A 27,148-nucleotide genomic window follows, 5' to 3' on the forward strand; every position below is an offset into this window, starting at 1 on the left:
TATGAGTCACACGGTTAATTTTTGTGTTTTCCTGTTTTAGTCCCACACCCTTGGTTGTCTCAGATGATGGACAAGCGGAGACCCTGTCTCAGCAACAAGCTAGAATGTCTGCGTCCTCTGCCACCCGAGAGCTGGATGAACTCATGGCTTCTCTGTCTGACTTCAAAGTCCAAAGCAATGTGAGTGGGGTTCAAGAGTGGGCAGACTGGCTATTTGAGATTTTCACGCTTAATCACAGAGAGGTATTTTTAGCTGCTTGTTCTTGTGTTTTCCCACTTTAACTGTGCAAAGTAAATGGGTTGGTTTGTGTTTTTATTGGTTCTGCTTACATGCACATGGAAAGTTTTCTGTTTTAGCGTTTTCTTTATCAGCAGTTGACTTTCAGCCATAAAAGATGACCATGCTTCGGCTAAGCTTTCCAGGGGCATAGTTACAGTTAAGGTTATGATTTTTGCTTGTACAGACTTAATTTTCATTTCTAAATTCAATTTATTTTTATTGAATTTTGAAACTTAGTATTTTTGCCCCTTGCTGAAGGGTTTAAGCCTTTTGTTTTATTTTTTATTTTTTATTTTGTCATGCTGTCACTGTTCAATGGATCGTCCACAAATGGATGATACAATACAATCATAAACCTACAAAGCCAGTGAACTTACAGACCCTTGGAGGCTTAAAAAGACTTGAGACAGGAGCGGAGGTTTAAGTTAAACCAGAACACTCACTAAATATACAACCAGAGTTACAGAGCAAGGTGTAGTTTGTGATGCAGCTACGTGTAAAATAATTCAACTGCACTTTATTTTAGGTGTTTAGTATATGACCTTTTGAGGTCATCTGTAAAAGCAGGTGTAGAAAACTAGAATGGCATTAAATGTAGTTTCATAAACACCTTCTGTAAAACACTATTGTTCTTTTCCTCTACCCACTTCCTATTGTCTTGGCCTTATTTTTCTTTCTCTATCACTGTTTGTTGTCTTTGTTTGTCCAATACCTCCATTTCACCACTGTCCCGACTCAGTCCAGCTCTCAGTTGTCTGTCAATCAGGAGTGTGGTGACCCTATTTTTGCCACTGGATCACCAGTTTCCCAAGCTGTAGCAGGCCCATCTATAAGTCCTCAGGATACTCCTCTCCCTCTGGGCTCCACTTCCCCTTCTTCTGCACCTCTTTCATTGGAACTTCACATAGATGAGGATGGTTGTTCTGTCCCTACATGTTCAACTGTAATCACATCTTCTGAGAGTCTTCAGTTCTCCCAAATCCAGCAGAAAGATCATGATGGAAGTGTCACGTCGGAGGTATGTTTGGAGAGCTTCAGTGTCTCCAGTTCTTTGAAGCCTCCCACACAAGCAGAACTTGGCAGTCTTGCTCACACTTCGATTACAAAAGTATCTCCATGTAATGATACTGCTGCCAGGAGCTCCAGTCCAGCCACTGTACCCAAGAGTCCAGCTACTCAGTCTAAAATCCATAGTACCGCTAAAGCAAAAAATCCCAGTTCTGCTGACATAAAATCTAAAAGCTTTGTCTCTAAAAGTCCTAGTCCTCAAGTAGTTACGAAGAGTGAAAGTCCAGTGATAGTGTCCAGCCCTCTGGATGCAGTTCCAAGGACATCTAGTCCCATTACCGTTCCTTGGCTTTCAAGTCCAGTTCCAAAATGTCCAAGTCCATTGACCATCCCTGCTCTCTCTAGCTCACTATCTATCCCAAGAAATGCGAGTCCTGACACAGTTGGACGAAGTTCTAGTCCTGTGACTATTCCATTTCTTTCTAGTCCCGTTCCAAAGACTGCAAGTCCTTTGACTCTTCCTAATAAATCCACGTCTCTAGTTTTACCCAAGAGCTCTGGTGCTGAAACAATCCCAAGAAATTCCTCCCCAGTAACACTTCCAAGGCTTTCAAGTCCAGTAACGGTTCCAAAAATGGACTCTTGGGTTCCTAATGGTAGTCCTCAACTCTGTAGAAAATCATTCACTACCTCAGGCACCAGTAGCCCCAGAGCTTCTCCAGTATCTCTTGCCACTGTACCAATGAACAACCCATACTCCCCAGAAAACACAGGAGATGTCTTGGATTTAGCATGGCCATGCCGGGAACCTTTATTGGACGATACTTTAGATAAAATCCTCACTCCTGATTCTAATAGACTGATTGAGAACCAGCCTTCTGTCTGTGTTGCACCTGGCGATGAAGACAAATCCTGGGAGGAGGAAGATGGACTTTACCCTGAGTATAGCAGAGAGGGAACCTTGACACCCATGACTGAGTCCAGCTGGATGGATGAGTGCTTCACTCCCTCCTCCTGCCCTGGGACACCAGATGCAACGCTGGACTTGCCAGTACAGCAACCCTCCGCTGTGGATCGACTGTCGGCTTCCGGTCAAGTAGGCATCTCAGCTCTCCCAAAATAAGCTGCTGTCATGAAAATTGACAGCTCATGTGGCATTTCTATAACTCTTCCTCACACACAAGCAAGCTATTTACAATGGTTGTGTCATAAGAATTTCCAAAACCTTTCTTTCCCCAAATATGGATAATAAAAAAAAAGGAAGCTTATTTTGGGTGAGCTGTTTGTTCAGGTCTTGAAGGAGTTGTGAAATGGTACAAACATGTTGAGAGATTTTTCATTCTCTGTGGTGTGATGCATGTGGTGTCATACAGCATTCACAGAATGGCTTAAGGGAGAAGTCTTGACACTGATGTTGAAAGCTTTGCTGAAAGGTTGTCGATGCACGTTTGCACTTGCTTTTCTTTGACGTCAGTCTGTTTTCCATCTCTGATGGCTAGATAAAAGTAGAAGCGAAGAGTGCTGGTAATGCTCATGGATTTCTCAATACTCATTTTGATGTTTGGTCTTGCTTGCTTCTGGTCAGACGAACTGCGACCCAAACCAAGGGAATCTTTTTAAAATCAATCATTTATTCAAACATTAATCATGTGACTCAACGACTATATCAATCAGTTAACGGTTGTTTTAACTCCAAGATTCTTAACTCCTAGATTTCCAAAAAGGCAGAGAGTAAAGAAGAAAATAGGTGCATATTGCAACTGATATTGTCACTGGGATATTTGCCAACATAAGCGCAGTCGCAAGATTTTCTACCATCATCCATCCCTAAAATGCATTTTGTTTTAAGTCTCTGTGTTTGCCTCTGACTTTATTGTAATCTTCCACAGCAAAGAGTGTTGCTGCTTGTGTGAAGTGTTGGCTCTTATGAATTGTGCATTCACTGACAGGAATAAGGCTCTTCTAATTTTCCGACCAGCTTCTGAAAATATGGCGCACACCTCTTCGCCAGTAGATTTCTCAGTGCATCTCTAACATTAGCAATCCAGGATGCTTTTTAAATGTTTTTAAATTTGAGGTTGTGGTGTTTTGGTCCACAAGTCATTAAACCTTTGTATGGAAAGCATTTAGGCAGTAATAACCTGAAGCGAGTGGTTGAATGTTTTGCCCCTGTAGTGAGATGTTTAGTACAAGTACCGTCAGCTTGCGATGCAATATGTATGGGATCTACCGATAAATGGCATGATCCTGGCTTCCCACACCTCCTTATCATCCGCTCTCCAGCTGAAGTCGGTAATCCGCCGCACCAAAGAGACGTCCAACGTGCATCCGATGTACAGGGAGGGATTGCTCAGACGTAAGATGGGACCAATTATTGTTAATAAAAGCAACTCACAAGACCGACTCATCGAGGAGCTGCAGGGCAAGCTGGGGATTGGGCGAGTGGAGCGCAGGCGGAAGCAACAGCCAGATGATTGGCTGACTGAGGGAGTCATCGTTATGTCTAACCCACAGAGAACGCGGGAGGAAGGGATCCAGCCCTCTGTGGATAAGGTACACCGACGCCAAGGAACTGTATCAGGATCATGCTCTGTCAAGTTGGACATTAAGTTCCTGGTTTTGGCAGTTTTAACAAGTTTGAGTTCCTTTATGGTTTTTCCATTCTATCTGTATTCCTGTCCTTTCTCTGTTTTCCTTCTTTTCTCCTTCTTTCCATCAGATCATCATCCCCCCCGAATCACCTGCCCCACAGAGAAAAGTACTCCCACCTCCGCACACTCCCCCACCGCCCAAAAAGCCTCCACCAGTCAAGCAGACACCCCCACCGCTGCCCCCTCCACCTCCGATGCCTCCTCCTCCTCAAGAGCCCACCCTTCCGCCCCCCAAGGAGCCGACTCCTCCGCCACCCAGGGAGCCCACACCTCCCCCCGTCCTTCCCCCGCCATCACCTAGCCCCCCACCCAAGCCCATCACACCACCCCCACCTCCCAAGGTGTTTGTATCAGTGGGTTGTCAGACTGAATACGACCCCATCTTCCCACCATTGCAGGCATGGATCACCCCTCATACTCTCTCTCACAATTTTCTTTACACTCGGAGTTTGTTTTAGTTGCTTACGTATTTATTTGCTCCTGGCTATTCTGCCATTCGTCAGGCTCTGTTTTTGGGCCTGAGGTCAGGCTTTGTCAGAAATCCACCTGGTCCAGGTTACAAGGGGTTGTGACTCTTCGAGTTGAGAGACTGCGCCCCTTTTCTAATTCCGACATCCGACGGCGCCAAGAGCCGTGTGTTTGGAGTCCAGAGGAGAATTTAAGAGCTTAGGGTAAAGCAGACTGTAACTCGCCAAAGTTCCCATTGCACTAAGTGTCCTGCCGCGCTCGGGAATGGTAGGCTCGCAGCGCAACCGAAACCTAATCTGCCACATGACAGCGCAGTTACCGCCACATTTATAGTAGGACTTAAGTCAACAGGTCCCATGAGTTTAGATAAAGGCTTATTGATGTTAAAGACCTATCGTTTAGTCCACCCTGCCTTTTGCTGATGTTTTTAGTGAATACTTGTTATAGTAATTTAACACAAGTGACTTTAGAGTTCGTACTCCTGAATCAGGATGTTTTTTTAATGACATCAGAGGTGAGAAGGTCATTTGTGTAAAATAGAATTCATGGAGCAGAGGCGCTATTTTCTCTCTCAGAGGAATGTGGGAGTCTTAAAGATCCAATAACCTCTCCATCTGAGAAGGTCTGAGTGTGCTTACACTGCAGCAGCCAAATACACTCACACACAATGCTGATGATATGGAGTCATCCTAAAGGTCTGCAGAGAAAATGTAGGCTTTATCCAAATATATCTTGCCATTTAGAATTCTATAAAAGCAGGGACATCAATCTGTTTATCTGTTGAAAATTATAATCAAATCAGTTTGCTAGTTTGTCCTCTAGGTCTTCAAAAGGTTGGTTTGAAAGCTAATAAAAACATGAGACAAGTTGAGTCATTTAAAATTCACACAGTAGGGAGACTGGTGCCCTTCACATACGGACTATTAAGAAAAATGTACGTCCACATGACAGGATGCAGAACGACAGAAAATGACAAAGGCGAATCGATGGCACTGTCAGAGAACGACCAAAAAAAAAAAAAAAACACAATGCTGCTGTGTTTGTAGTTGTGAGAATGAGGTAATTGCGGGAGTCGGAGATAAAGCTATAAGGTAATTGTTAATGGGACCTGGAATAATCCTTAACTATCATCTGCAAGACCTTTTAACATTACCACAAAAATAACAAAAACAAATAAAGAAACGGTAAAACATAAAGTGTGATTTGCTTGTGGGGAAATTATGTCACAGAGTTAAGCAATGCTAGTTGCAAGTTGGAAACCTTTGGGATGTGCTGTTGTGCTACCGTTAGCACAATAGCACAGTAGTTACATTCTTTTTCAAAGCAACATATTCCCAATTGGAGGATGCGTAACGTCTCTGGTAACGAGGAACTGTCAGACATGTTGATAAATAGTTTTACATGTAACTAACTACTTTATATATGCACAGCAGCCATAGTGGATGTCAAACTCACCTCCCATTTGTATCAGATCCAGTCAACCAGTGCTCCTGCAAAACCAGCCAACAAGTTGGACAACATGCTGGGAAATCTGCAGTCTGACCTCAACAAACTCGGCGTCCAGACCAACGCTAAGGGAGTCTGCGGTGCCTGCAAGAAACCCATTGCTGGACAGGTAATGACAGAGAATCTTCCTGATTGCATTCAAGCTATGTCCAGCCATGAGCCGTTTACCAGCGTTGTCATTTCTAAAGATACTTAGTGCATGTTGATGTATTACTTTGCCATTATGAATCAAAAATGGTCTCTAAACAACAATACTTACAGGGAGAATTTATCGTCCAGCAAAACTAGTTATTGTGACAGGCTTACCAGAAACTTAGAAACCAGATCAAACATTTCTTCAGGAACTTCTCACTTGACCTACATTCTGATTTATAAATCAGTCATTTCTCTGGTTGTAAACTATATATTTTACCTGCGAGGGCTAACCTGAAACTCAAAAACGTGCTGCTTTGAATTTTAGCATTTGAATAGACATCTGCTTCTGCTCGCAGTAATCCCACGGCTTCTTGCTGAGCTGCTCCGCGGGGCTTTTCTCTCGCCGAGCAAGCTCATCACATTTTAACACACCGTGTCTCCTCCCCACGCCAGGTGGTGACTGCCATGGGCAGAACGTGGCACCCGGAGCACTTTGTGTGTACCCACTGCCAGGAAGAGATAGGCTCCAGGAACTTCTTTGAGCGTGACGGGCAGCCTTACTGCGAGAAAGACTACCACAACCTGTTCTCGCCGCGATGCCACTACTGTAATGGACCCATACTGGATGTTAGTAATGCATTCCTCTAAGCGTACACTCTCTCTCTCATACACACACATGCCCAGAGGATGGGCAGATAATATTATTTATTTATTCATAAGCACATGGATTAAGACCTCAGTGAAAAAAACAGTAAAGGATGGAAGTTGCTTGTCCTGTTAGTGAGGTACTGGCTGAATTTAGGTCACCTCAACTTCTCTTTTGTACGTAAAATATTCTCCAACAGTTTTGTTGAATTCATTTTTTGTGTGTGTGTAACAACATCGCAGTATTTGAGTGGGCTTTAGTTTCTTTTTTTCCCACATTTTTTGCAAAATAGCTTAAGCTTAACAGGGACAGGATGTAACTATTAAATAACTTAGGGGTGGATTTTATTACTTGATGAGGTCACCTTTAAAAGGTTTCAACTTTTGATTTGTTTTAGGTTGTCGCATTAAAACTGATGCCCACTTGCTTTTACTTTGGGGAAGTGAAAACAAATGCAAGCCGCACTTTTCAGATTTATTTTTATTTTCTACACCTATATATCATTTTACCATTATTCACCTCCTGCTGCTGGTCTACAGTATAAGATAGAATTCTACAAAAGAAAAAAAAAAAGAAAGAATATACATCAAACTTTTTGGTTTTAATGTGTCAAAATATAAAAGGTTTTACAGATATGAACATTTTTCCAAGGCACTTGCTTGACCGCGGGGGGCTTTCATTGGGTAAGAAGTAATTCATTTAAAATTCTCCACCAATTCATGAGCAGATCACAGCTTTGTCCAGAGTTTTCCACAAACTTCAGCGGCAGTGATACAGACAGACGAACTCATCTGTCTGTGTCACTGCATGTTCCTCTTGTCTCACTTGTCAGCACTCTGTCTTATCTTCACGGTGACACACTCTCTTTGGGTGCTTTTTCCAGTCACTGCTCTTACATACACACACAAACACACGCACACACTCGCACACACAGAGTGCCAGAGGCGTTTGTAGGGAAGCAGGCAGTGGTTGGTGGACTTTAGCCTGCAGGAGGGTCGACATGAGTCAGTGCCAGTTCTTCCTTACTGATCCTCATGCACTGACTAGCTTCCTCATCTAAAAATATTGTTTGTTTACCAGAACAGTGCTGAGATTTTCCACTTGAGTAAATTAAAAAGTTACAGGAAAGACATCTAACATGTCTCTGCTGTTATGGTTTTCAAATTAAATTGGTCAGAAATTGGACACTGTGCTCTCTTGCTCCTCCTGGTGGCAACGTTGTAAATCACTTTTAGATCTCAGTTAATGAACCTGGCAACACACTGGTGTACTGTTAGTAATTATCACTGCTGCAGAAATTTCGCATTAAAGATTTTTCCTTTTTTTTTTTTTGCTATTTTGTGAATTGTGTGCATGCTTTCATCATTAGCTGCTAAAAGATGCAGCTAAGACTGAGGAACATGCAGCCTGTTTTAGTTTGTGAACGTTTTCTGCCCTCTCCTGGCCTCAGTGATAGTTGCTCCTGTCACAGGGATGCTCATACATTCAATATTCCTCTTCTTTCAACATTTTTAGAGATTGAGAGGAGGTGACCGTTTGCTTCTCTGATTTTGCAGAAAGTAGTGACAGCTCTGGACAAGACCTGGCATCCAGAGCACTTCTTCTGTGCTCAGTGTGGATCCTTTTTTGGCCCAGAAGGTTGGAGACACACCCACTAACTATAATGTTGTCATTATTATTTTGTTTAGGGGCTTGTAATTGTCGCTCTTTATGTCTTTGGTTCTCTGCTTAGGTTTCCATGAAAAGGATGGAAAGGCGTTCTGCAGAAAGGACTACTTTGACATGTTTGCTCCTAAATGTGGCGGCTGCACCCAGGCCATCCTGGAGAACTACATCTCTGCCCTCAACTCACTCTGGCACCCAGAGTGCTTCGTCTGCAGGGTGAGCCACTGGCAGCATCCCAAACATATTAGATTATTATTAAATATCATGGTTTTAATAATGTCTTTATTTGACATTGGGGTGGGGTGGGGGGTGGGGGGGGGGTTTGTTTGTTTGTTTTTTTTACAAGATTTATAATATTTTGTGAGACTGTCAGGAACGCTTGGACTTTGCTACATTTTGTGATGCTACAACCACAAGTCTGTGAGACAAATCAAGATAAAGTAATTCTTAACTGGACAAAGAAAAACGATGCATGATCTTTGCATTTTTTTTTTATAAATATAATTGTGTAAAGAGTGTCAAATATTTGTATTCAACCACCTTTAATCTGATACACCTATAAAATGCAGTCAAGCATTTTTACTTCAGAAATAGATCAGATGTAAGTAGATATAATCTGAGTGTAATTTAGTATCAGTATAGATTACGTTTTTTGAAAATGTGGATTTATTTTTTTTTTTTCTTTCGTCAGTAGCCACTCTTTGGGCTTCCGTAGATCAATGTGATGTCAGCCGACCCAGGGAATACCATCTTTTTTTGTTTTTTCTTTTACAAGCATGCTATGCAGCTTGTATAAAGTTAGATTTAGAATTTTCTTTAACGCCAGCAAAATGTGTGTTAATAGAAAATAATACATGAGTCCAGTTTCTCTCCACTTCAGATCGATATCATGAAAACTTTTTACAAAGTGTATTAAAGTTTGTGGTTTTAACTTAGAAACATTTAAGGAGTATATATGCTTTTGCCAAGCACTGTGCCGTGAGTGAAGTCAGAGATCAGTGGTTCAAATGAATTTCTACTTCATATGTTGGCAGGTCCAGATAAGTTTGTCGGTTTACATAAAACAGTAAGTGTCACACCCTGAGACATTCAAAGGCCCCGATCAAAAAGACAGCACATTTTTGAACGAGTACAGAACCTTTTTAGAATGATGATGAGCTTTGCAGAAGAGTTTGCAAATACATCCCCCGCGCCAGACTCAGTTTATCCACTTTGTTTCCCAGGTTTGCTTCACACCGTTCATAAACGGCAGCTTCTTCGACCACGACGGCCAGCCGTTCTGCGAGGCCCATTACCACGAGCGCCGCGGCTCCCTGTGCTCCGGCTGCCAGAAACCAATCACCGGCCGCTGCATCACCGCCATGGGCAAGAAGTTTCACCCGGAGCACTTTGTGTGCGCCTTCTGCCTCAAGCAGCTCAACAAGGGCACCTTCAAAGAGCAGAATGACAAGCCGTACTGCCACGGCTGCTTCGTCAAACTCTTCAGCTAGACCGCATGTCTGCTGTACGTGCAAGTGAGCGTGAGAGTACGAATGCACAAGGGGGATTAATGCACACCTACGTGCATCTAAAACGCATTACAATGAGGGTAGAAATGTTTCTATCACGGATGACACTGAAAGGGACTTCCCTGGATTTGCCACCGTTTTACGCTTTTACTAAAGACATTTTAACAGAGCCCAAAGAGATTTTCATTTCGATTGCTGTTCCTGAGTGTGCCAGGAACAAGAAAGAAGCGTGTTACTTTCTCCTTGGTCGTGTGTAAATGATTAAGTTTAATCTGTAAAGTATTTTCCCTCCATTCAGCAGGGCAAGACCTTGCATCACTTGGTGGTTTGCCTGTGTTGACATGGTTTTTCTGCAGATCTGAGACCGCTGCCTGATTGCATGGACCACTGGGAGTAAATATAAACCGTTTTAAAGTACTACGAGTGTTTTGGCGAGCAGCGTTTGGACACTGAGTGGTTATCAAAGATGTATTTTTGTAACTTTGGAAATTTCTGAGGTGCCATTTGGAATAACTGAACCACTTTTTGATAAGTAAATGTACACAGACACGTTCCGCTTTCTTCTCCAACGTAGAGCTGTTTGACCACTTCAACTTCAAATCTCACATCCTATAAATGTGTTTCTTATGTCCATGTCAGTTAGTTCTTATTTTTCTACAGATTTCATAAGAAAACAAGTATTTTTCATTTTCAACACACCTTTTGACTTTATATACATATACATATATATATTAAACATGATAGTTAAATCAACATTGACAGCTTAGACTTAAAAATGGAACCTAAAATTATCTTGGAAAATCCTGATCAGTCCATCTCTAACCCTAACCTTTATCAATTTAAAAGAAACAAATTAAAATAAGAGTCCTGAAGAATATTTAAATAGTTATGCATGTATGGTAGAAAATGGTGGAAGCTTAATGCCTACAAGGAATATAATTTCAAATCCAATTTTTCAGAATTTGACATGCTGACCATGGAACTAAGCAGCCAACCTGTGGACAATCAATCAGTGCATCTTTTCTAGCACAATAATTTCCAGGAAAATGTACTAAGCTATGTTCATAATGAGGATATAAAAACTTGTGTTTTTGATCTACTTAAAAAAAATGTTAAAAAAATAAAATAAAATCACATGGTGAGATCTGTTTTAAACTGCAGGTGCATTTTATGAGGGAAAACAATCTAAAATTGTGTAGAAATTGACATTTTACTGCTGTATTTGCAGTTATTTGACTATAGAACTATATTTTTAAAATATTGTCAGCATTTTACAGTTTCAGCTTGTGTGCATTTATCTCGGGTTTTAAATGCATCTCTACAGACTAGTTAAAGATTTACAGTGGAGTTGTGCGTTTTGATCCGAAGCATGCAATTTCTTTTACCTGGAGGTTAACAAGCACCAGCTGCCAGTTGCTGTTACAATCATCCACATTTCTACACCTCGAGTATGCTGAACCTCGTCGGTTTTGATCAAAAATGTGTGTGTGCGTGTGTGTGTTTTGGAGCAGGTAAAGGCTCACTCTGGTATGCAAAGAGCTGGCTCTGTTAGCATGTAGCCTACTGTAACGTTGGTCGGTCTCATTCCTTCAACACAGACAGACACATGACGGAGGAAATGCAGCCTGCTGTGTCTTTGTTGTGAATCGTCGTCATCCTGAGGTATCGGTTCAAAGGTCACTGACTGAAGCTGGATGCTGGTCTTTACTGGTCAGGAATCAGAGTAAGACCCTAAATCAAGGCCAGGCCTTTAGGGGAAATGTACACGCTGACCTTTTCTATCTTTATTTCAATCAAAGCCTCTTTTTGTCCGAAATCGGCCGTTAGATTTAAGCATATTCAGCAAGATGACGCCATTGCCTTCGGTTTTACAGTGTGCAAAAAGTTCATCCAAAAACTCCAGACATAGGTTGATTTAAACTGTTCTCCTCGTGCCAAATGTGTCGATGCAATAACGTCTCTGACACTGTGGAGCTCTCAAGCCTTTTCTGTGATTTTTATCTTTTTTTTTTTTTTGAGCTATACTCTGGAAGTCATGCTGAATTTTTAACTGAACTATACACTGTAACGGACGAGACGAGGAGGAGCTTGCTGTTGTTTAGCACACGTTATCATGGCGTTCACATGTAGCTGACTGGGATGCGATGGATGTAGCCGGAGGGGCGCTGGAGGAAAACGTCCCGGGTTTTGCTCATGTTTGTTTATCTCGTTTTCAAATTGCCTTACATTTTCTGCTTCTGTTGGACAATTAATAAAGGCGGGAGAGAACAAAAGCAACGCTTTTTACTTTTAATCCAACTATGTGAACTTTGCTTTGTAAATGGAGTCAACATTCATGTAGCGCTTGGCTGCCTGAATTTCCTCATGAGCTACAAATATGTGTGGGTGAGGTGCTAGACTTTGTGGGTTCTGATTACTAATTGGTGAGTCTCTGCAAATAATAAAAGAGGAAAAAGTATTTATATTTCTGTCTCCATTGTGTCTGTGTCTGTTTGTTTTTGCGTTATGAGCAATGTTTGACCTTTCATTACCGTTGGGACGCGTTAGCTGAACATTCAGGTGCTGAACATATGGCACAGATGCTACCTTAAGTATGAATAATGTCTGGACCTATGGACATCTGAGGCTAAATCCTGTTTAGCCTCAGATGTCCATAGGTCCAGACAGAAAAATTAGGACAAATTCACAAAAATAAATTCAGCTTATTACACTTTAAAGCAAACAAATGTTATTTTAATAGTTCAAAAGAAGCAACTGAAACCACAACTTGATCCTAGAGAAATGAGTTTACATAAAGCATGTCTTCTTATTAATCCACCTCATTAACTCGTGCTCCTTTATAAAATTCACATTCCAACTGTGTCACTGTTTGCCCTGCAGTTTAGGAAACGTCACACTAAGACAAGTCATCAAAGGCTGGAACATCACAACAAGCATTTTACTTGAGCAAAGCACAGAATGGGAACGAGTATGAATGAAGTGTGAAAAGTTGGTCACTGGGATCTAGATCTGATGAAAGAAAACCATGCATTACCAATATATTGGTACAGAGATAAACAGTTAGATTTTGAATGAAACCACGAGTTTGGTCTGAAGAGTTTGTACAGGTGACCATGTCAACAGTCTGACAACACCAAGACACTCAGATGAAGCCCACATATTCTGCATCACTGCAGTGATGATCGGTCGAATGAATACACTTGATGAATACACACGCACAACATCGGGTCACTGTGGCGAGGAGAGGAGCCAACATGAAGTCTGTTTTTTGTCAGAGCCTGAAGCTTGTCACCAAGATGCGAGGGACTCTGCGCGCCGTCCACGATCTCCAGGTGTTCCAGGTGCTGAAGCCGGCGGAGATGCAGGATGTCTTTCTCTGGCACACGCTCGTGGCGGAGCTTGAGGCTCCTGAGCTGTGGAAACAACTCTGGGATCTGCGCAATGTTCACTCCCAGACGTGAAGGCCTGGGGTCTATGTGAAGATGGAGGAGATTCGGCAGCCGCGCCGATATGGCGGACATGTCTTCTGAAGACAATCCAGAGCTGCACAGCGCAAGGGTGGTCACGGTGGCTGGGATGGACGTGGCGTACGTCCTGACAGGTGGGCCTCTGGTGACGGCCAGCTTGGTCAGCTTGGGGAGGTCTTGCAGCCATTTGTTCAGGAGAAACACAAGGTGAGAACTTGCTGGCGGCATCCGTTGATGCTCATTTCCAGAGAAAACTGAAAGGCTGTTAAGGTGAGGCACCTTCTTCATTGTGTTCACCGGGAAAAAGTGATCAGAGTACTGGATGAGCTCCAGAGTAGACAAGAAGGAGATTCTTTCATTAAGTGGTCTCTTTGGCACGTAGACACAGGCACGCTTTGAAGACAGCGAGAGGTGCTTCAGTTTAGGCAGATAAGAAAGTATGGTTTCCATGATCCAGATCGGCTCCACTGAGGTGCCAGAGTTATGGCAGGTCAGAGTTGTGAGATTTCTGAGGTGGGAAATAAAAGGAAGGAAGCTGGATTTAATGGGGAACGTTACATCACACAAACTGAGGTGAGTGAGCTGCTCCAGGTGAGTCCGCTTGTGTGCGTCTATCACCACGTCGCTGTTTCTTATAGCCAGACGCTCCAGGTGGGGGAAGTCTTTACCGAAGCCCAGGTTCTCCATGACGCTTTGCTCCAGAACCAGCGAAGAGAGATGGGGAAGTTCCGAGGAGAGCTGCCTCCAGTCTTTGGCTCTGGGGCTCCTCACCACCATGCTGGTGACTTTCCTACGACGCAGAGTGTTCCAGAACCGCTTGCTGTAGGAGCCATTTTTAAAAGTAAGGACAGCAGTCCAGCCTCTCCAAAGAGACCAGTGGTCGATGAGTTTCCTGAAGTACTTACAGCAAGCCCGGATGCTTAGTTTGTCTGACACTGGTAGATAGCCGAAAACATGGGTCCAGACCTCAGCCGGAAGGTGCGGAGGAGGTCGTTCCATCCTTGTGTCCAGCTGAGGGATAATTCAGCCAGCTTACGGATATAAATAAAAGTATAACTCACTTCTGGCACCACGCTAGTTGCTCGAAGTTGACACGGAAGCACCGTGAGCCGTGCCAGATGATTGCTTTGAAAGTGAGCCAATGAATGGTCAGCAGCATCAGGAATCGTCACCACGTCAACTCTGGCGCCATGTTGTGAGTGGCGTTTAAGGCCTTGTCAGAAATTTATAATATGTCTATGATAAAAATTATCATTAGCATTATTACTATTATTATTAATTCATCTTAGTCTTTCAGTTTTCAAATTGTAATTCAAAAATGCTTTATTGATCCCAAAGGGATCTCAAATAGTTGTAGCTCATATTAATTCAAATTCTTCAAAGAGTTATTGTAGATAGTGAGGGTTGATAGATGTTTTGTACTCAATGGGTGGTCTTACCAGCGTTTTGACATCTATTTGTAATTTCCATTTTACGTATGTAATTTCAACAGAACATTGGTCCTGGGTGGTATTTTATATTGCTCTTCAACACTGGATTGTAAACAGAATATGTAAAATAATTACTATTTGGTCATTATAACTGAAAGTATATACGATTCAGAGATTTGACATATTTTCAGGGGTAAAGTAGTTAAACCACACTCACAATGTGTTTTGTTTTATCCTTTTTTATTTGCTGAGGTCACTATTTTTTTTTGTCTCGCAGCTCTTTCTACTAAAACGAACAATTATTACTAAATACAAAAAATGTATTTCGCAAAAAATTTGATTAAGAAATTTATATTGTTTCTTTAAGGTTAATTTGCCACTCAGTGATGACGTACCTATTGTGTCAGGAAACACGTCTCCGTCTCCTTTCGTCTTTCAGTCCCTTTTCTTTGCTGTGATTGGTCAGTTCTGTCATATATAACCGTCGGTCGAGCCGTTCGTTTCCTCTTTCTTTCGCGCGACCCTAACGCTCGGTGAGTTAGTTTTGACTCTCTCTTCAAGCCGAAATAAAATAATACCAGGACGAGTTGTATGTTATCAAGGAGTCATATTGAATGTGTAAACATGTTCGCCCCCCCATCTGAATGTATTTATTAATCCTATATTTGTCGTAAAAGCGTTTTTTAGTTGCTGAGGCCTTTCAGGCAGTTGCTAGCCTTCGGTTAGCCGGCTAACGTTAGCTGTGGACCGCATGTCCGCCAGCATCTGTTCATCTCGTGTATTTTCGTCTTGTTCTCTCGGAACATTTTCATTTCGATGTGTTCCTTCTTTACAGATTACACCTTGTCTTTAAACCAGCTGCTAAGCGATCCCTGGAAGCACATTCAAGATGCCCAGGGAAGACAGGGCCACGTGGAAGTCCAACTACTTCCTGAAAATTATCGTAAGTAGAGTTTAATATACACGCTGCTTTCAGCTTAAAACATCTCCTTTGTGATGAGCCCTGTCTTGACATACAGTGGTTTGTTGCAGCAACTCTTGGATGATTACCCAAAATGTTTCATAGTGGGGGCAGACAACGTGGGCTCCAAGCAGATGCAGACCATCCGCCTGTCTCTGCGTGGAAAAGCTGTGGTGCTCATGGGTAAAAATACCATGATGCGCAAAGCCATCCGTGGTCACCTGGAGAACAACCCTGCTTTGGAGAAGTGAGTGATTTAAAGGATTCTGTTCTGATCTAGCAGGACAACTACTGTACAGCTGCTGCAGTGCTGTATTGTCGTTCCCCCTGCTAAAAATAACTTGTCTCCAGCTATCCCTGTCTGTCTACTACCCCGACAGCCAGGGACGCAAGGTCTCAGACACTAAGCTGTTTTTCTGCTCTGTGCAAGTGGATTTATAACCTTGCTTGTATGTAATATGCCATTGAATTTACTTTCACAGGCTCCTGCCCCACATTAAAGGCAATGTGGGATTTGTCTTCACCAAGGAGGATCTGACTGAGGTCCGGGACTTGCTGCTGGCTAATAAGGTAAAAAGCTCTTACCTGTCAATCACGCACTTCTCCTTACTTAAACTGGAACTAAATGTATATGTATGAGCAACACTGTGCTACGGTTGCATGTTGAGTGTATTCTATCTCCCTAAAGAGACTGGCTACATGTGGATGAAGGTGTGACAGTGTAGGAAAATTAGCTTAGATTAGCAAATAGATTTGTTTTGTCCACCAATTTGTGAAACTATCCACGGACAAGCAGCATAACATAAGATGCCAATGTAGCCATTCTTCCATCTGTTTGACCAGACTTTGGTCCATCTACCTTATTTACTTTGCAAATGATTTCTTTAGCCTTTTGACATTCTTATTGCAACCCCATTAATGTGCAGGATAAGTTACAATGCAGCCTGTGCAGTACTGTATTGTCGTTCCCCCTGCAGAAAGTCAAATGTTTCCTCGCTATCCCTGTCTGTCATTTTTTTTCGTTGACTGTCGGGGACGTAAGGTTTCAGACACTTGTCAACCAAGTCTTTAAAAGTTTAATTTTAAAATCCATTGGAAAGTGATAATTTCCAATTTTACATATGTAAGCACTGCTGTTATGCTTCAGGTGCCTGCAGCTGCCCGTGCTGGAGCCATCGCCCCCTGTGATGTGACTGTGCCAGCCCAGAATACTGGACTGGGTCCTGAGAAAACCTCTTTCTTCCAGGCTCTGGGCATCACCACCAAAATCTCCAGAGGAACCATTGAAATCTTGGTGAGTATGAAAACGGATATAAAGTCGTGGGATGTTTGACATGGACATCCACTTGTGTTTTGCAGTAAACTTTAGTTGGCTACATTTGGTAATTTTTTTATTTTATTTTTTATTTTCCCCAAGAGTGACGTCGGCCTGATCAAGACTGGCGACAAGGTTGGTGCCAGCGAAGCCACACTGCTCAACATGTTGAACATCTCGCCCTTCTCCTTTGGGCTGATTATCCAGCAAGTGTATGACAATGGCAGTGTTTACAGTCCTGAGGTGCTTGACATCACAGAGGCATCCCTGCATACCAAATTCTTGGAGGTGAGAAACCTAATCTGAATATGTTTCAACAAAACTGCTGTTTGAGGAAATATCTCTGAACTGCTACGTTTACTGATGAATTTCTGAATCCTGTAGGGTGTGCGAAACATCGCCAGTGTGTGTCTGGAGATTGGCTACCCCACTTTGGCTTCTGTCCCCCACTCTGTCATCAATGGCTACAAGAGAGTCCTGGCTGTTGCTGTGGAAACGGATTATTCCTTCCCCCTGGCAGAAAAGGTGTGGGTCAAAGTCCTTGCTGTTATATCACAGGACATGTTTTAGTGCAACGATGCCAAACTTACAAAAACATCACTTGGTTCTAGACAGCAATGGTTAAAATGGTTTTAAAAAATGATTAAAATAGATTTTCCAAGATTTGTAAGTGAAAAGTAACACTGTTTTTCTTTTCCACATCTCACAGGTCAAAGCTTACCTGGCTGATCCAACTGCTTTTGCTGCTGTTGCAGCACCTGCAGCTGTTGCAGAAACTGCTGCAGCTCCAGCTGCAAAGGAGGAGGTCAAGGAAGAGTCTGAGGAATCAGATGGCGACATGGGCTTTGGGCTGTTTGACTAAAGCAAATACAGCAAACGGAATCTGTTGGAATCAAAAGAACATGATTCAATAAAGTTTGTTAAAATAAGCTTTGTATTTTTTTAATGAAAACTGTTTAATCATGAGCAGAGTTGTAATGTACCTGATGCCCTAAAGGGCTTTGTTACTGATGGATTTTACTATCGTGGATGCTGCATGATCGCCATAAAAAAAAAAGAAAAGAAATCGCCATTAAAAAAAAGAAACTGCTGGAGCTGACGTCTGGCTTATAAAAATGCTCTTCCTTTGTTGTGTCAGCATTCACCTTAATATTTCCAAGGGCGACCAATTTTAGCTTAAATTTGAGTCATTAATTTTAGAAAATTGGTTGTTGGGGAAAATCTAGTCCTTAAAAATAGACTTGCCAGCAAGTGACTAGGAAACGATATTAGTAGGCGCTGCCAGTTTGTCTTTTTGTACTACACTGTATCTCTACTATTAAACAGTGAAATTAAAACCCTTCAACGTGAACGTTTACTTTGAAAATATCAGGCCGGAAGTACTTGAATACAGATGCGTTGGAGCTACAGGACAGGCGTCGGCTATGGCTGAGGTAAATCTTTGCGGTTTATCCGTATTTAAAAGTTTTGCGCAGAGATGGTCTTGAACACGGTTTCAGATGGAAACTGAATTATTATAGGGGGTAAATAATATTTTTTTCACTTTGGGGGGTGTTTGGATAGCCAATAGAAATGTAAGCTAACCTGTTTTTAGCTAACGACCATTTCATACGTAAGAAGCATTATTCTGGTTCCAGTTTTAAATAATTTTTGTGAATTTACTATGACTGGTGGGAATTTTATGTGGCTTAGTGACTTATTTACAGATTTAACAACGTGCTAACGTCAACTTTTTTCTCTTGGCCAGTGGCGTAACCAGAAAAAGTTACCGGTCTGGTCTGGTTGGGGCCTAGTCTTGGCAGGAGTGGTTAATGACTAATGAGTCAGTATGTTAATATTACGCTTTCCTGTTGGCTTGGGCTGTCAAGAGAAACGCTGTTGAAACTTCCACAGCAGAAGATCCAACTAAACATAAAACAAGAGAATATTTATGATATTAAAACACACGCGAAATAATCATGTCTGTGGCAAATTTAGATTGAAAGTAGTCTTCATTTTAACGAGCTACTTCTATGAATGGACGCAATATTACCGTCTTGAACGTGCTCCTGGCAATTGGGTCTGCCAGCGCAAAAGAACCCTTCAAAGATTTTCCCAGACAAAATAACATATTAAAACCAGAAGTGTTGGCATAATGCAAATAATTCGTATTTTCCTAACAACCCGTTTTGTTCTCATTTTACTTTGTTTGTTTTTTTTTTATATAACAAAAAGGACCATAAACATCGAGTAACATTTACTCAAAAGCAGCTATGTGCAGCCAAATACTAGAATGTAAAACACTGGTCTAAGATGCTATTTATACAACATTAACAAACAGATCAGGGCACTTGCTGGCTCCCACCCAAAATCAGAGTTAACTGGATTCAAATTTGTCCAGACCCACAGCTTACAGGACCTCCAGGAGCCGGCTGTTTCCTCCAAGGTCTTCATCCAGAGAGACTACAGCTCAGGAACAATATGCAAGTTCCAGACCAAGTTTCCCTCTGAGCTGGAGTCTAGGGTATGTAATGGATTTTACTTTTTATTTTTTTTATGCTTACGGTGCTTTATTTTCAGCACTGTGGATGTAAACTATTGTTGTGTTTCCAGATGGATAAGCAGCAGTTCGAGGAGACCATGCAGACTCTGAACAACCTGTATGCGGAGGCGGAGAAGCTTGGAGGAAAGTCTTACCTGGAGGGCTGCTTGGCTTGTCTGACTGCCTACACCATCTTCCTGTGTATGGAGACACACTACGAAAAGGTAAAACTGCTTTTGCTGGGATTCTCTCCTTGGCCTCAATTGCTTCTTGGAGTTTCCTCTGTGGAGAAATTGATCTCATCTCGGCACATCATTGTTCTGAACTGTGCTGTTTTCTGTCTACAGGTGTTAAAGAAGATTGCCAGATACATAAAGGACCAGAATGAGAAAATTTATGCTCCCAGAGGCTTACTGCTGACTGACCCTATAGAGAGAGGCCTCAGAGTCGTATCCTTAACCTGGCTTATTTTACTCAACACCTGCGTTCTTTGACTGAGGAAAATCCAATTGCCAAAGACATTTTACATACATTAAGCCTAAGCGAAAGAGTAATACTTCTAAATCTTTCCAACATAAAATCAAGTTTATGAAGAAAATGTTTTTTCTTTGCACTGAGGAACATTTTTTAACTTCTAAAGATATCTCCCAAGCTTTCAGAAATATAAACCCCTGTTCTATTACATGCCACATAAACCCATCAGTGTAAGCATTTATGTAAAGAAAATAAATAAATAAATATTTCAGAACACAATCCAATATCATTCAACTAACTCCCAAAATGTATTTATTTTTTTTATTATGCGAAATGTGTTTAAAATTCCAACGTTGCGTTCCTTAACTGTCCCTTTTTCAGGTGGAAATCACCATCTTTGAAGACAGAAGCATTGGATCTGGGAGATAGAAGGATTTTTGCCCCATGATGACGTCCGGTGACCGCTGTAGCCTTTCCGATCGGGTCACCTTCACATCCCGAGGGTCCACCGTGTGTTTTGCCCGCTGTTACGTGCAGTTGAAATTACGAGATTGCATACTTCCTGCAAAAGAGAACACATAAAACATATTGAAAATGATCCTCGTATGATCCTTTAACTTAATAATGGCTGCTGAACAATCATCAGGACTGTGTTGAAACACAGAAATGTTCTCTGTCGTCAGTGTTTTTCTATTCTGGAGCATGATTTTGCTCTATGTCTTATTTCAGTGTGCAGGCTGGTGACTGGTCAGATACTCCTAATCTGCTTCACAGTGCATATCCAGACCTCTCTTTATGAAAATACATGTGTACTTTTAATGTGATCTTTTCTTCCTGTAATTTATAAATACTCTCCTGTTTGCCTTTGTGTATGTTTGTACATGCCTTTTCTTGTCTCTTTCTGATCAAGACATCTAAAATGTTGAGCAGGCTTCATAAAATGTGCCATTGTGTTCATTGCCATCATCTCCACATTCATTACAAGAGATTTGAGGTGTTGCTTTGAAAATTTAAAGACGGTCAATGTGTTGTAAAGCTTTGGCCCAGTTTGCCATCGCATCGGTTGTGGACGGTTAATCTTGACAATGCGACCTCTGTAGAACCCAGGTTTTCAATTATGTAAAAGAATGCAAGGGCTTGGGGGTGGGAACTTGTTTTAGAAGTTGTAAATTTGAGATGTTTCTGGTTTTGAAGATGGAGCATGTTTACTAAGTTCTCTAAATAACCCCAATACATTTTGAGAACTGTCTCATTTCCGTGACAGTGTCCTAGTGATATATTCAGCTTCAGCATACATCATATGTACCATCACAATATCCATTAGCATTAGACATCATAGACAGTTAGAAAGCTCTACAGCACATTGTTTAGATTTTGTTTGTAGGATACTTCCACAATTGTCAATAATAGTCTTGTTTTATTTAAATAAATTGTAGTTACCTGAAATGAAGATCTTGTGTAGGGGTTTTATTGTAGATTTGACTTTGAAAATATATATAGAAGTGCACTTAAATAGTATTCGAGAAACTACACAAATCAGTTTCTTGTACAATGTTGCATACAGTCAACTATCTAATGTCATAATATTCTAATTTTTAACTAATGGTATTGGTTTTCATTATCGCCAGCTGTTCTCTACTGCTCCCTCAAGCCTCGGAGGTTTACATTGGGACCGTAAATTTCCGAACCAAACACTCCTGTAAATAAATGTCTTGTGACCAACTGATAGAAGTCTTTCTTTTAGACATTTGTATCTAAAAGAAAAAAAAACATATATTTTTTTTTATTTAAAAAAATGAAGGCGAGTAATTTCTTACAGAAATAATTGTAAGGAACAATCGTAAAGAAAGTGCAGACACAACCGACTTTTATTTTGAAAAGGCTAAACGGAAGCTTCGTTTTCCCATTCCTGCTACGGGACATCACGGCGACGTGTACGAGAGTACAACACAGCGGAGGTTTTGTCAGTTATATGACTGTGATTTAATAACGATGGTCATCTGATTATCTTAAGCAGAGCTGAGCTACAGTCAGGGAAGGACTTTTAATATCGTCACTTCCGCTTTCAACGAGTTGGAGACGATCGGACGTGATAATCTATAACATGATCCACAACCAGGAGGCTGAATCTGAAACTCGGTTTTACGGTTTTTTTAGAGCAGTCTCTGTTGGACTGACTCACATAATCTCCATAGCTTTTCCCGTTTTTATTGCTTTTCTTTCCCTACCCGGAACAAGTGAGTGGTGGTTAATGTTGGCAATTGTTTTTCTTTTTTCTTTTCTTTTTTTTTTACGTCAGTTTACATATAATTTTGTTGATCTTTAACCCCGCATGTTTTCTTTCAGGTGTGTTTTCATGGCATCCTTTCCTGATGACATTAGCTGTAAGTTAAACCTCATTTATAAACTCAAATAAATCAGTTTAAAGTAATACAAAATTTACTTTGTTCATCGGGACATGATGGTTGCATGATTGTGAAGCAGAAACCAAGTTGGAGGGTATTTTTCTGCCTGCTTCGCATAATTGTAAACTGACTCAAAGGAAGCTGACTGCAGTGGATTTTATTTGGGAGTTTTAGAGTAAGGAGGGATCAGATACTTTCTTATGTACGTTTATGAAACATTTTGAATGTCATTCTACACTATTACAAACAAAAACCTAATTGAATACACAAAAGTTGAAGTTCTGACATTACAGTACACGGTTAATGTAAGGCACCAAATAGATCAGAGGTCAGCGACCTTTTCCACTCAAAGTTTAGCCGCTAATAAATAAAACTCTCCTAGAGCGGCAAAACGTGATTTTGCATAAAATGTATTATTATGAACGCTAGCAAAATTAAACTACAATATACTTCTATTTTCAGATTTTAGAACAAAATGAAAAATTCTAGAATGAGGTGAGCCTTTTCTGGAAATATGGAAAATGAAGACTTGTAGGTATTATTATATTCAGATTTTGCATAGAAACCTACAGAAAAACTCTGAAAAACATTTCCTTTTAGTGCTTGTTAAGAGCTACAGTGGAGGAGCCAAAGAGCCACACGTGGCCCTTGAACCGCAGGTTGCAGACCCATAGATGAATAGGACAGTTTCTTTGAGTTCTTGGCTAAACTTGCTCTGCACAAACGTTTCACATTTTTATTGGTACAGTTATTTTAGATTGTAATTGATTTGCATAGCATCTCGTTTATAACTCACAATGAGTCGATAACGATTTTTTTCTCCTTTTTGTTTTAGTTCGGCTTCTTTATGACGGAAGCCATCTTGCTCTTTTCGCCCCACGGCTCCTTCATCAAGAGGTTTCCGCACAAGACCAAAGGCCGCGTTCACTGGGTCCTGCAGAGCCTCTGTGGCTCCTGTGCAGTTCTGGGCCTGGCTGCCATCTACTACAACAAAAACCTGAGCGGTAAAACCCACTTCACTTCGTGGCACGGCCTGCTGGGACTGGTCACAGTGTGCGCCGTGTGCGTGCAGTCCTTGGCGGCCGTGCCTCTTGTTTACCACTCTCTGGCCAAAGGCTGCTCCCTCGCCAAGCTGAAGCGCTACCACGCCGCGTCGGGGCTCGTCACCTTCCTGCTGGGCTGCGCCAGCCTGCTGCTCGGGCTCTGCTCCTCCTGGTTCACGGCGTCAGTAGGGGGGTACGCCTGGTACCTGGCGGCAATCTGCCCCGCTCTCAGCGCTCTGATCATTATGAACCAGGTCTCCAGTGCTTACGTTGCTAAAAAGCGGCTGCAGTCCTGACGGAGGCCCGTTGGAAGAACAGAGCTAAGCTCTCTGTGCTCCTTTTACAGACTGAAATATGACTTTGCAGATCACAAACGTTCCTGCCTGTTTTGATTTTTGGTGCAATTTTTTTTTTTTTCTTGGTGATCTTTTCATGCTTGAATGAATGAAAAGTCAGAACGCGCAGACGACTTTATGCTCGCACACTAGTAGGACATGCTCTTTTAAAGCAACGTGCATTTTATTTAGCATAAGTATGCACTGCGAGCAGAACAAATAATCCAAATGAACAAAAATGGAAAAGCAGAAACATGTGCATAATTTTTGAGTACAAAAATACAAATAAGTGAAAAAAAAATAAATAAAAACATTGGTAATAACTGCAAGTATTTCTGTAGCTGATTATTGCTGAATCTACTTGGGAATTGGCGAGGTCGTTATTTAAAGGTGGAATACTGACTAATCTGCTCTCATCCAGATATACTTCACTTTTTTGCTTTATTTATTTTTCTTGCACATTCCAACACTTATGCATATATGCCCAAAATACACCACTGGTCCCACTGACTGCGCTTCATATAGAAAACACTTAATTTAAATGAAATAAATTGATATCTTTGAACTTTGTCCCTTTTAGTTGAGACCTTTTACGTCATGTTACGTATGACAATAACGTTCACATACATTTTATTGTCATAAGTGTGAATCGTTTAGATTTATTTTAAATAAACAATGAAAAATAAAGTCTATTTAATAATTGAATTTAGAAAATGTATTTTGCTCTCTGAAAGGTCTCGGGTTCAAGAATTTTTTTTTTTCTTATCGGGTGTCTTTTCCCTCAACTTACAACAGAGGGACTTTGAATATGGCTGGACAATCATTTCCATTTTGAACATAATATGCCAAACCTATGTTCATAAATAGATTTTTTTTTTTTTTTTTTGCTTAGTTTTATCCAAAATAAATTGTTAGCTTTCCTAGTACAGATGCTGCATTTTAGCATAATCTTGCTTTTCAATTACATTTAGCTCCTGGTGTGTTAAGTGTGTCACATTTAAGATTTAAGATGAAATGATTAATTTTAGCAGGTTGCTTTACCAGAATTTAGAATAAAACTGTTTAGAAATAATTCAGACTGTATTAGAAGATAATTTTATTTTTGAAATAACATTGATATCACATAGTTTTTATTTGATTTAGGCTGCATGTATGAAATTTTTACTGGATCAGCCATTAATGGATCAAAGTGAACAAAAAGTAACAAAACAAAAAAAATGCAGTTACAAAACCATATTTTACATTATAAATAAGAACATTTCAGACATCAAAATGAAGGACTCGATCGTCAAGTGGATTAATCAGAATTAGACGTCATGAAAAAAACAACTATTCTGTAATAAAATATTCTATAAACTATAAAAAGAAAAGAGAGGGGTCAGTATAATGTACCTCGCACAGTTAATATGAAGAAATGTTCCTTATGCAAAGTGCTAGCTCCACTTTTTAAATAAAAAATAAAAAAATCACAGGTTCTCGTGACAAGCAGGAAAAAAAAATAAAAATCCACATAATCTTTCTGACAGACTTGAAATAAAGCAGCCGGGAGGAGACAGAGGAGCCACCATCTAACGGAAATCAAACAGTACTGAAACTGTAGGGATGCAGGATCCCGTACTTGAAAACTGAAATATGCAACTCCAATGGGGAATGATCTGTTGTCTCAGCTTATCCAGTGTTTCCTAAAGGCCAACAATCACTGCGTCTAACCTAGTTTTGCCAGCAGAGGAAAGTGACATTTCCTACATCTAAACGCCTCGAAGGCGACACGGAAACAGACGGATACAGAAAACGGGACCTAAACAGCCATAAAGCAAGCGACACTTAGTGACACCCCTGACAGAAGCTACGCACACGGCATCTAACGGCGATCATCACATAACGGCACTGTCAGTTTGTAAGGCCACCGCATCGACTCACCTGACTCGGCCACTCTCACCGGCAGTTTTACTGATATAGAAAAGTCATCGGGTTCAAATGAAGGTGGCTGAAGGTTTCGTTCACTCAAGCTGTGCAGATTCAATGCTTCCTCTAAGGTAATATTTGTTCTAGTAGGCCTCCTGTAAATAAAAAGCCTCGAATTGCAATGTCGAGTTTAGTTTAGGTTAAATGACTAGAACAATGTTCATTCACTCTGTGGTATGTAATGAATGGGCTTTAATAATGATTTGAAGCTGCTTGTGTTTTGGTCAGACTGATGATAGATACCTCTAAAAGTTAATAAAAAAAAAAAAAAAAAAAATCCACACATGGTCAAAATTATGCATACACCCAGAAAAACCACACACTTTTTTTTTTGGAACCATCAACAAACTTAAAAAATGGATATTTGACCACATTTCCAATAAGAGTACAATTACTTGGTTGATAGGGTTCGACTTGACTTTTAAGCACATCCCATTGTATTCACTTAATGTCTCATCAGTTCTCATAAACCTTTTTGATTTGTCGTCTATGATCATTTCCCTGTTGGAACACCCAAATTTCAACCGCCTGACTAAAACCGAGTTGCTCGGATGAAGTAAAATTGGATCAGATGCTGGAGTCACCAAAGCTCAGCTCTATCACGATCTGGAAGCTGCTGAAACACCAGTGTCCCTGTCAATACTGTGCCCTGTTGAAAACTGCCAACCATTGTTGAGAAGAGGTTTATCTAGAGGAGCGGAGGCGAGTCTTCTCAAAACAAACACCACCATAAACTGGTGGCGGCAGCATCATGCGCTAAGGATGCTTTGCTGTAGGCGCAAGGGTGGCAATTTCACTATTTTTTAGCATCATCTGAAATGAAAAGCTTTGTACACTTCACATTTTACAGTAGGATAAGGACGGCAAGCACAAATCGAAACCCGTTTTGGAATAAATAAAGAAGGCCAACATTAAACATTTGGGAGGACTCTAATGCTAACCAAATAATCGAATTAACCTCTACAACTTTCAATAAGGAGTGTGGTCAAATGTCCAGACAGAGTTATGACTGAAGCTTGCTTATGGCTGCAAAAAGCATGAGGTCAAGGTGAAACCTTAAGAGTTCATCATTTCATTATTAGCGCTCGCTGGAAAATAAACAATTCAAGTAAACCAAAAGAAAAAAAAAAAGGTCTGATGCATTACGTCCATCTTGATGAACTTCTGACCAATCCACAACTAAAAGGTAAAGGTGAAAGAGTTAGTAACGTTACTCCTTGGTTTGAGCTTCATTTGGCTTTCAAATTTGCTGCTTGTTCTCACAACGCCAGCTGTCTCATACGTAAAAACAATTAGCTAACTGTGAATTTCAAAACTCAATACCGTTTTGGGCTGATGAAGGAAAAGAAATAATTAAAATGAAATA

The 27,148-nt window shown here is 41.0% G+C and overlaps 4 protein-coding genes and 1 non-coding gene across 9 annotated transcripts in view; all 5 read left to right on the plus strand.

Moving 5' to 3' along the window:
• Positions 1-12,328, plus strand: part of LOC122834450 (paxillin-like) — a 36,799-nt gene extending 24,471 nt beyond the window's left edge. For 3 of the 5 annotated variants that reach the window (XM_044122899.1, XM_044122900.1, XM_044122902.1), the window contains exons 6-11: positions 41-179; positions 5,878-6,021; positions 6,501-6,674; positions 8,250-8,331; positions 8,426-8,574; positions 9,582-12,328. In XM_044122899.1, the coding sequence (XP_043978834.1) occupies positions 41-179; positions 5,878-6,021; positions 6,501-6,674; positions 8,250-8,331; positions 8,426-8,574; positions 9,582-9,848 (955 nt within the window). In that variant the 3' untranslated portion in view covers positions 9,849-12,328. Of the gene's footprint in view, positions 1-40; positions 180-1,018; positions 2,384-3,570; positions 3,841-4,006; positions 4,337-5,877; positions 6,022-6,500; positions 6,675-8,249; positions 8,332-8,425; positions 8,575-9,581 lie in introns of all 5 variants that reach the window. The other 2 variants (XM_044122898.1, XM_044122897.1) reach the window with 2 other exon arrangements.
• A 2,868-nt stretch (positions 12,329-15,196) lies between these two features.
• rplp0 (ribosomal protein, large, P0) lies at positions 15,197-17,968 on the plus strand. The gene is made up of 8 exons (XM_044122906.1): positions 15,197-15,296; positions 15,599-15,706; positions 15,796-15,971; positions 16,207-16,294; positions 16,872-17,018; positions 17,142-17,327; positions 17,424-17,564; positions 17,749-17,968. The coding sequence occupies exons 2-8, from the start codon at positions 15,653-15,655 to the stop codon at positions 17,899-17,901; spliced, it is 945 nt and encodes a 314-aa protein (XP_043978841.1). The 5' UTR covers positions 15,197-15,296; positions 15,599-15,652; the 3' UTR covers positions 17,902-17,968.
• LOC122834782 lies at positions 16,002-16,128 on the plus strand. The gene has a single exon (XR_006371248.1). It is a non-coding gene; the product is annotated as a small nucleolar RNA SNORA63 (small nucleolar RNA).
• A 256-nt stretch (positions 17,969-18,224) lies between the features above and the next one.
• LOC122834454 (golgin subfamily A member 7-like) lies at positions 18,225-21,484 on the plus strand. Its single transcript, XM_044122908.1, has 5 exons — positions 18,225-18,472; positions 19,420-19,542; positions 19,632-19,784; positions 19,908-20,009; positions 20,416-21,484. The coding sequence occupies exons 1-5, from the start codon at positions 18,464-18,466 to the stop codon at positions 20,461-20,463; spliced, it is 435 nt and encodes a 144-aa protein (XP_043978843.1). The 5' UTR covers positions 18,225-18,463; the 3' UTR covers positions 20,464-21,484.
• A 455-nt stretch (positions 21,485-21,939) lies between these two features.
• LOC122834453 (transmembrane reductase CYB561D2) lies at positions 21,940-24,522 on the plus strand. The gene is made up of 3 exons (XM_044122907.1): positions 21,940-22,271; positions 22,381-22,418; positions 23,275-24,522. The coding sequence occupies exons 1-3, from the start codon at positions 22,139-22,141 to the stop codon at positions 23,776-23,778; spliced, it is 675 nt and encodes a 224-aa protein (XP_043978842.1). The 5' UTR covers positions 21,940-22,138; the 3' UTR covers positions 23,779-24,522.
• Positions 24,523-27,148: the final 2,626 nt, after the last annotated feature.

This window comes from Gambusia affinis, linkage group LG07 (assembly GCF_019740435.1).
Source record: "Gambusia affinis linkage group LG07, SWU_Gaff_1.0, whole genome shotgun sequence".
Taxonomy (NCBI): Eukaryota; Metazoa; Chordata; class Actinopteri; order Cyprinodontiformes; family Poeciliidae; genus Gambusia; species Gambusia affinis.

Bases quoted from the DNA above. Each gene is read 5' to 3' on its own strand.
- rplp0 (XM_044122906.1), top strand. From the start codon at position 15,653: ATGCCCAGGGAAGACAGGGCCACGTGGAAGTCCAACTACTTCCTGAAA. The intron at 15,707-15,795 runs GTAAGTAGAGTT...GGTTTGTTGCAG, and splicing joins ACTACTTCCTGAAAATTATC to CAACTCTTGGATGATTACCC. The intron at 17,328-17,423 runs GTGAGAAACCTA...TGAATCCTGTAG, and splicing joins TGCATACCAAATTCTTGGAG to GGTGTGCGAAACATCGCCAG.
- LOC122834454 (XM_044122908.1), top strand. The intron at 19,543-19,631 runs GTATGTAATGGA...TTGTGTTTCCAG, and splicing joins CCTCTGAGCTGGAGTCTAGG to ATGGATAAGCAGCAGTTCGA. The intron at 19,785-19,907 runs GTAAAACTGCTT...TTCTGTCTACAG, and splicing joins TGGAGACACACTACGAAAAG to GTGTTAAAGAAGATTGCCAG.
- LOC122834453 (XM_044122907.1), top strand. From the start codon at position 22,139: ATGATCCACAACCAGGAGGCTGAATCTGAAACTCGGTTTTACGGTTTT. The intron at 22,272-22,380 runs GTGAGTGGTGGT...GTTTTCTTTCAG, and splicing joins TCTTTCCCTACCCGGAACAA to GTGTGTTTTCATGGCATCCT. The intron at 22,419-23,274 runs GTAAGTTAAACC...TTTTTGTTTTAG, and splicing joins CTTTCCTGATGACATTAGCT to TTCGGCTTCTTTATGACGGA.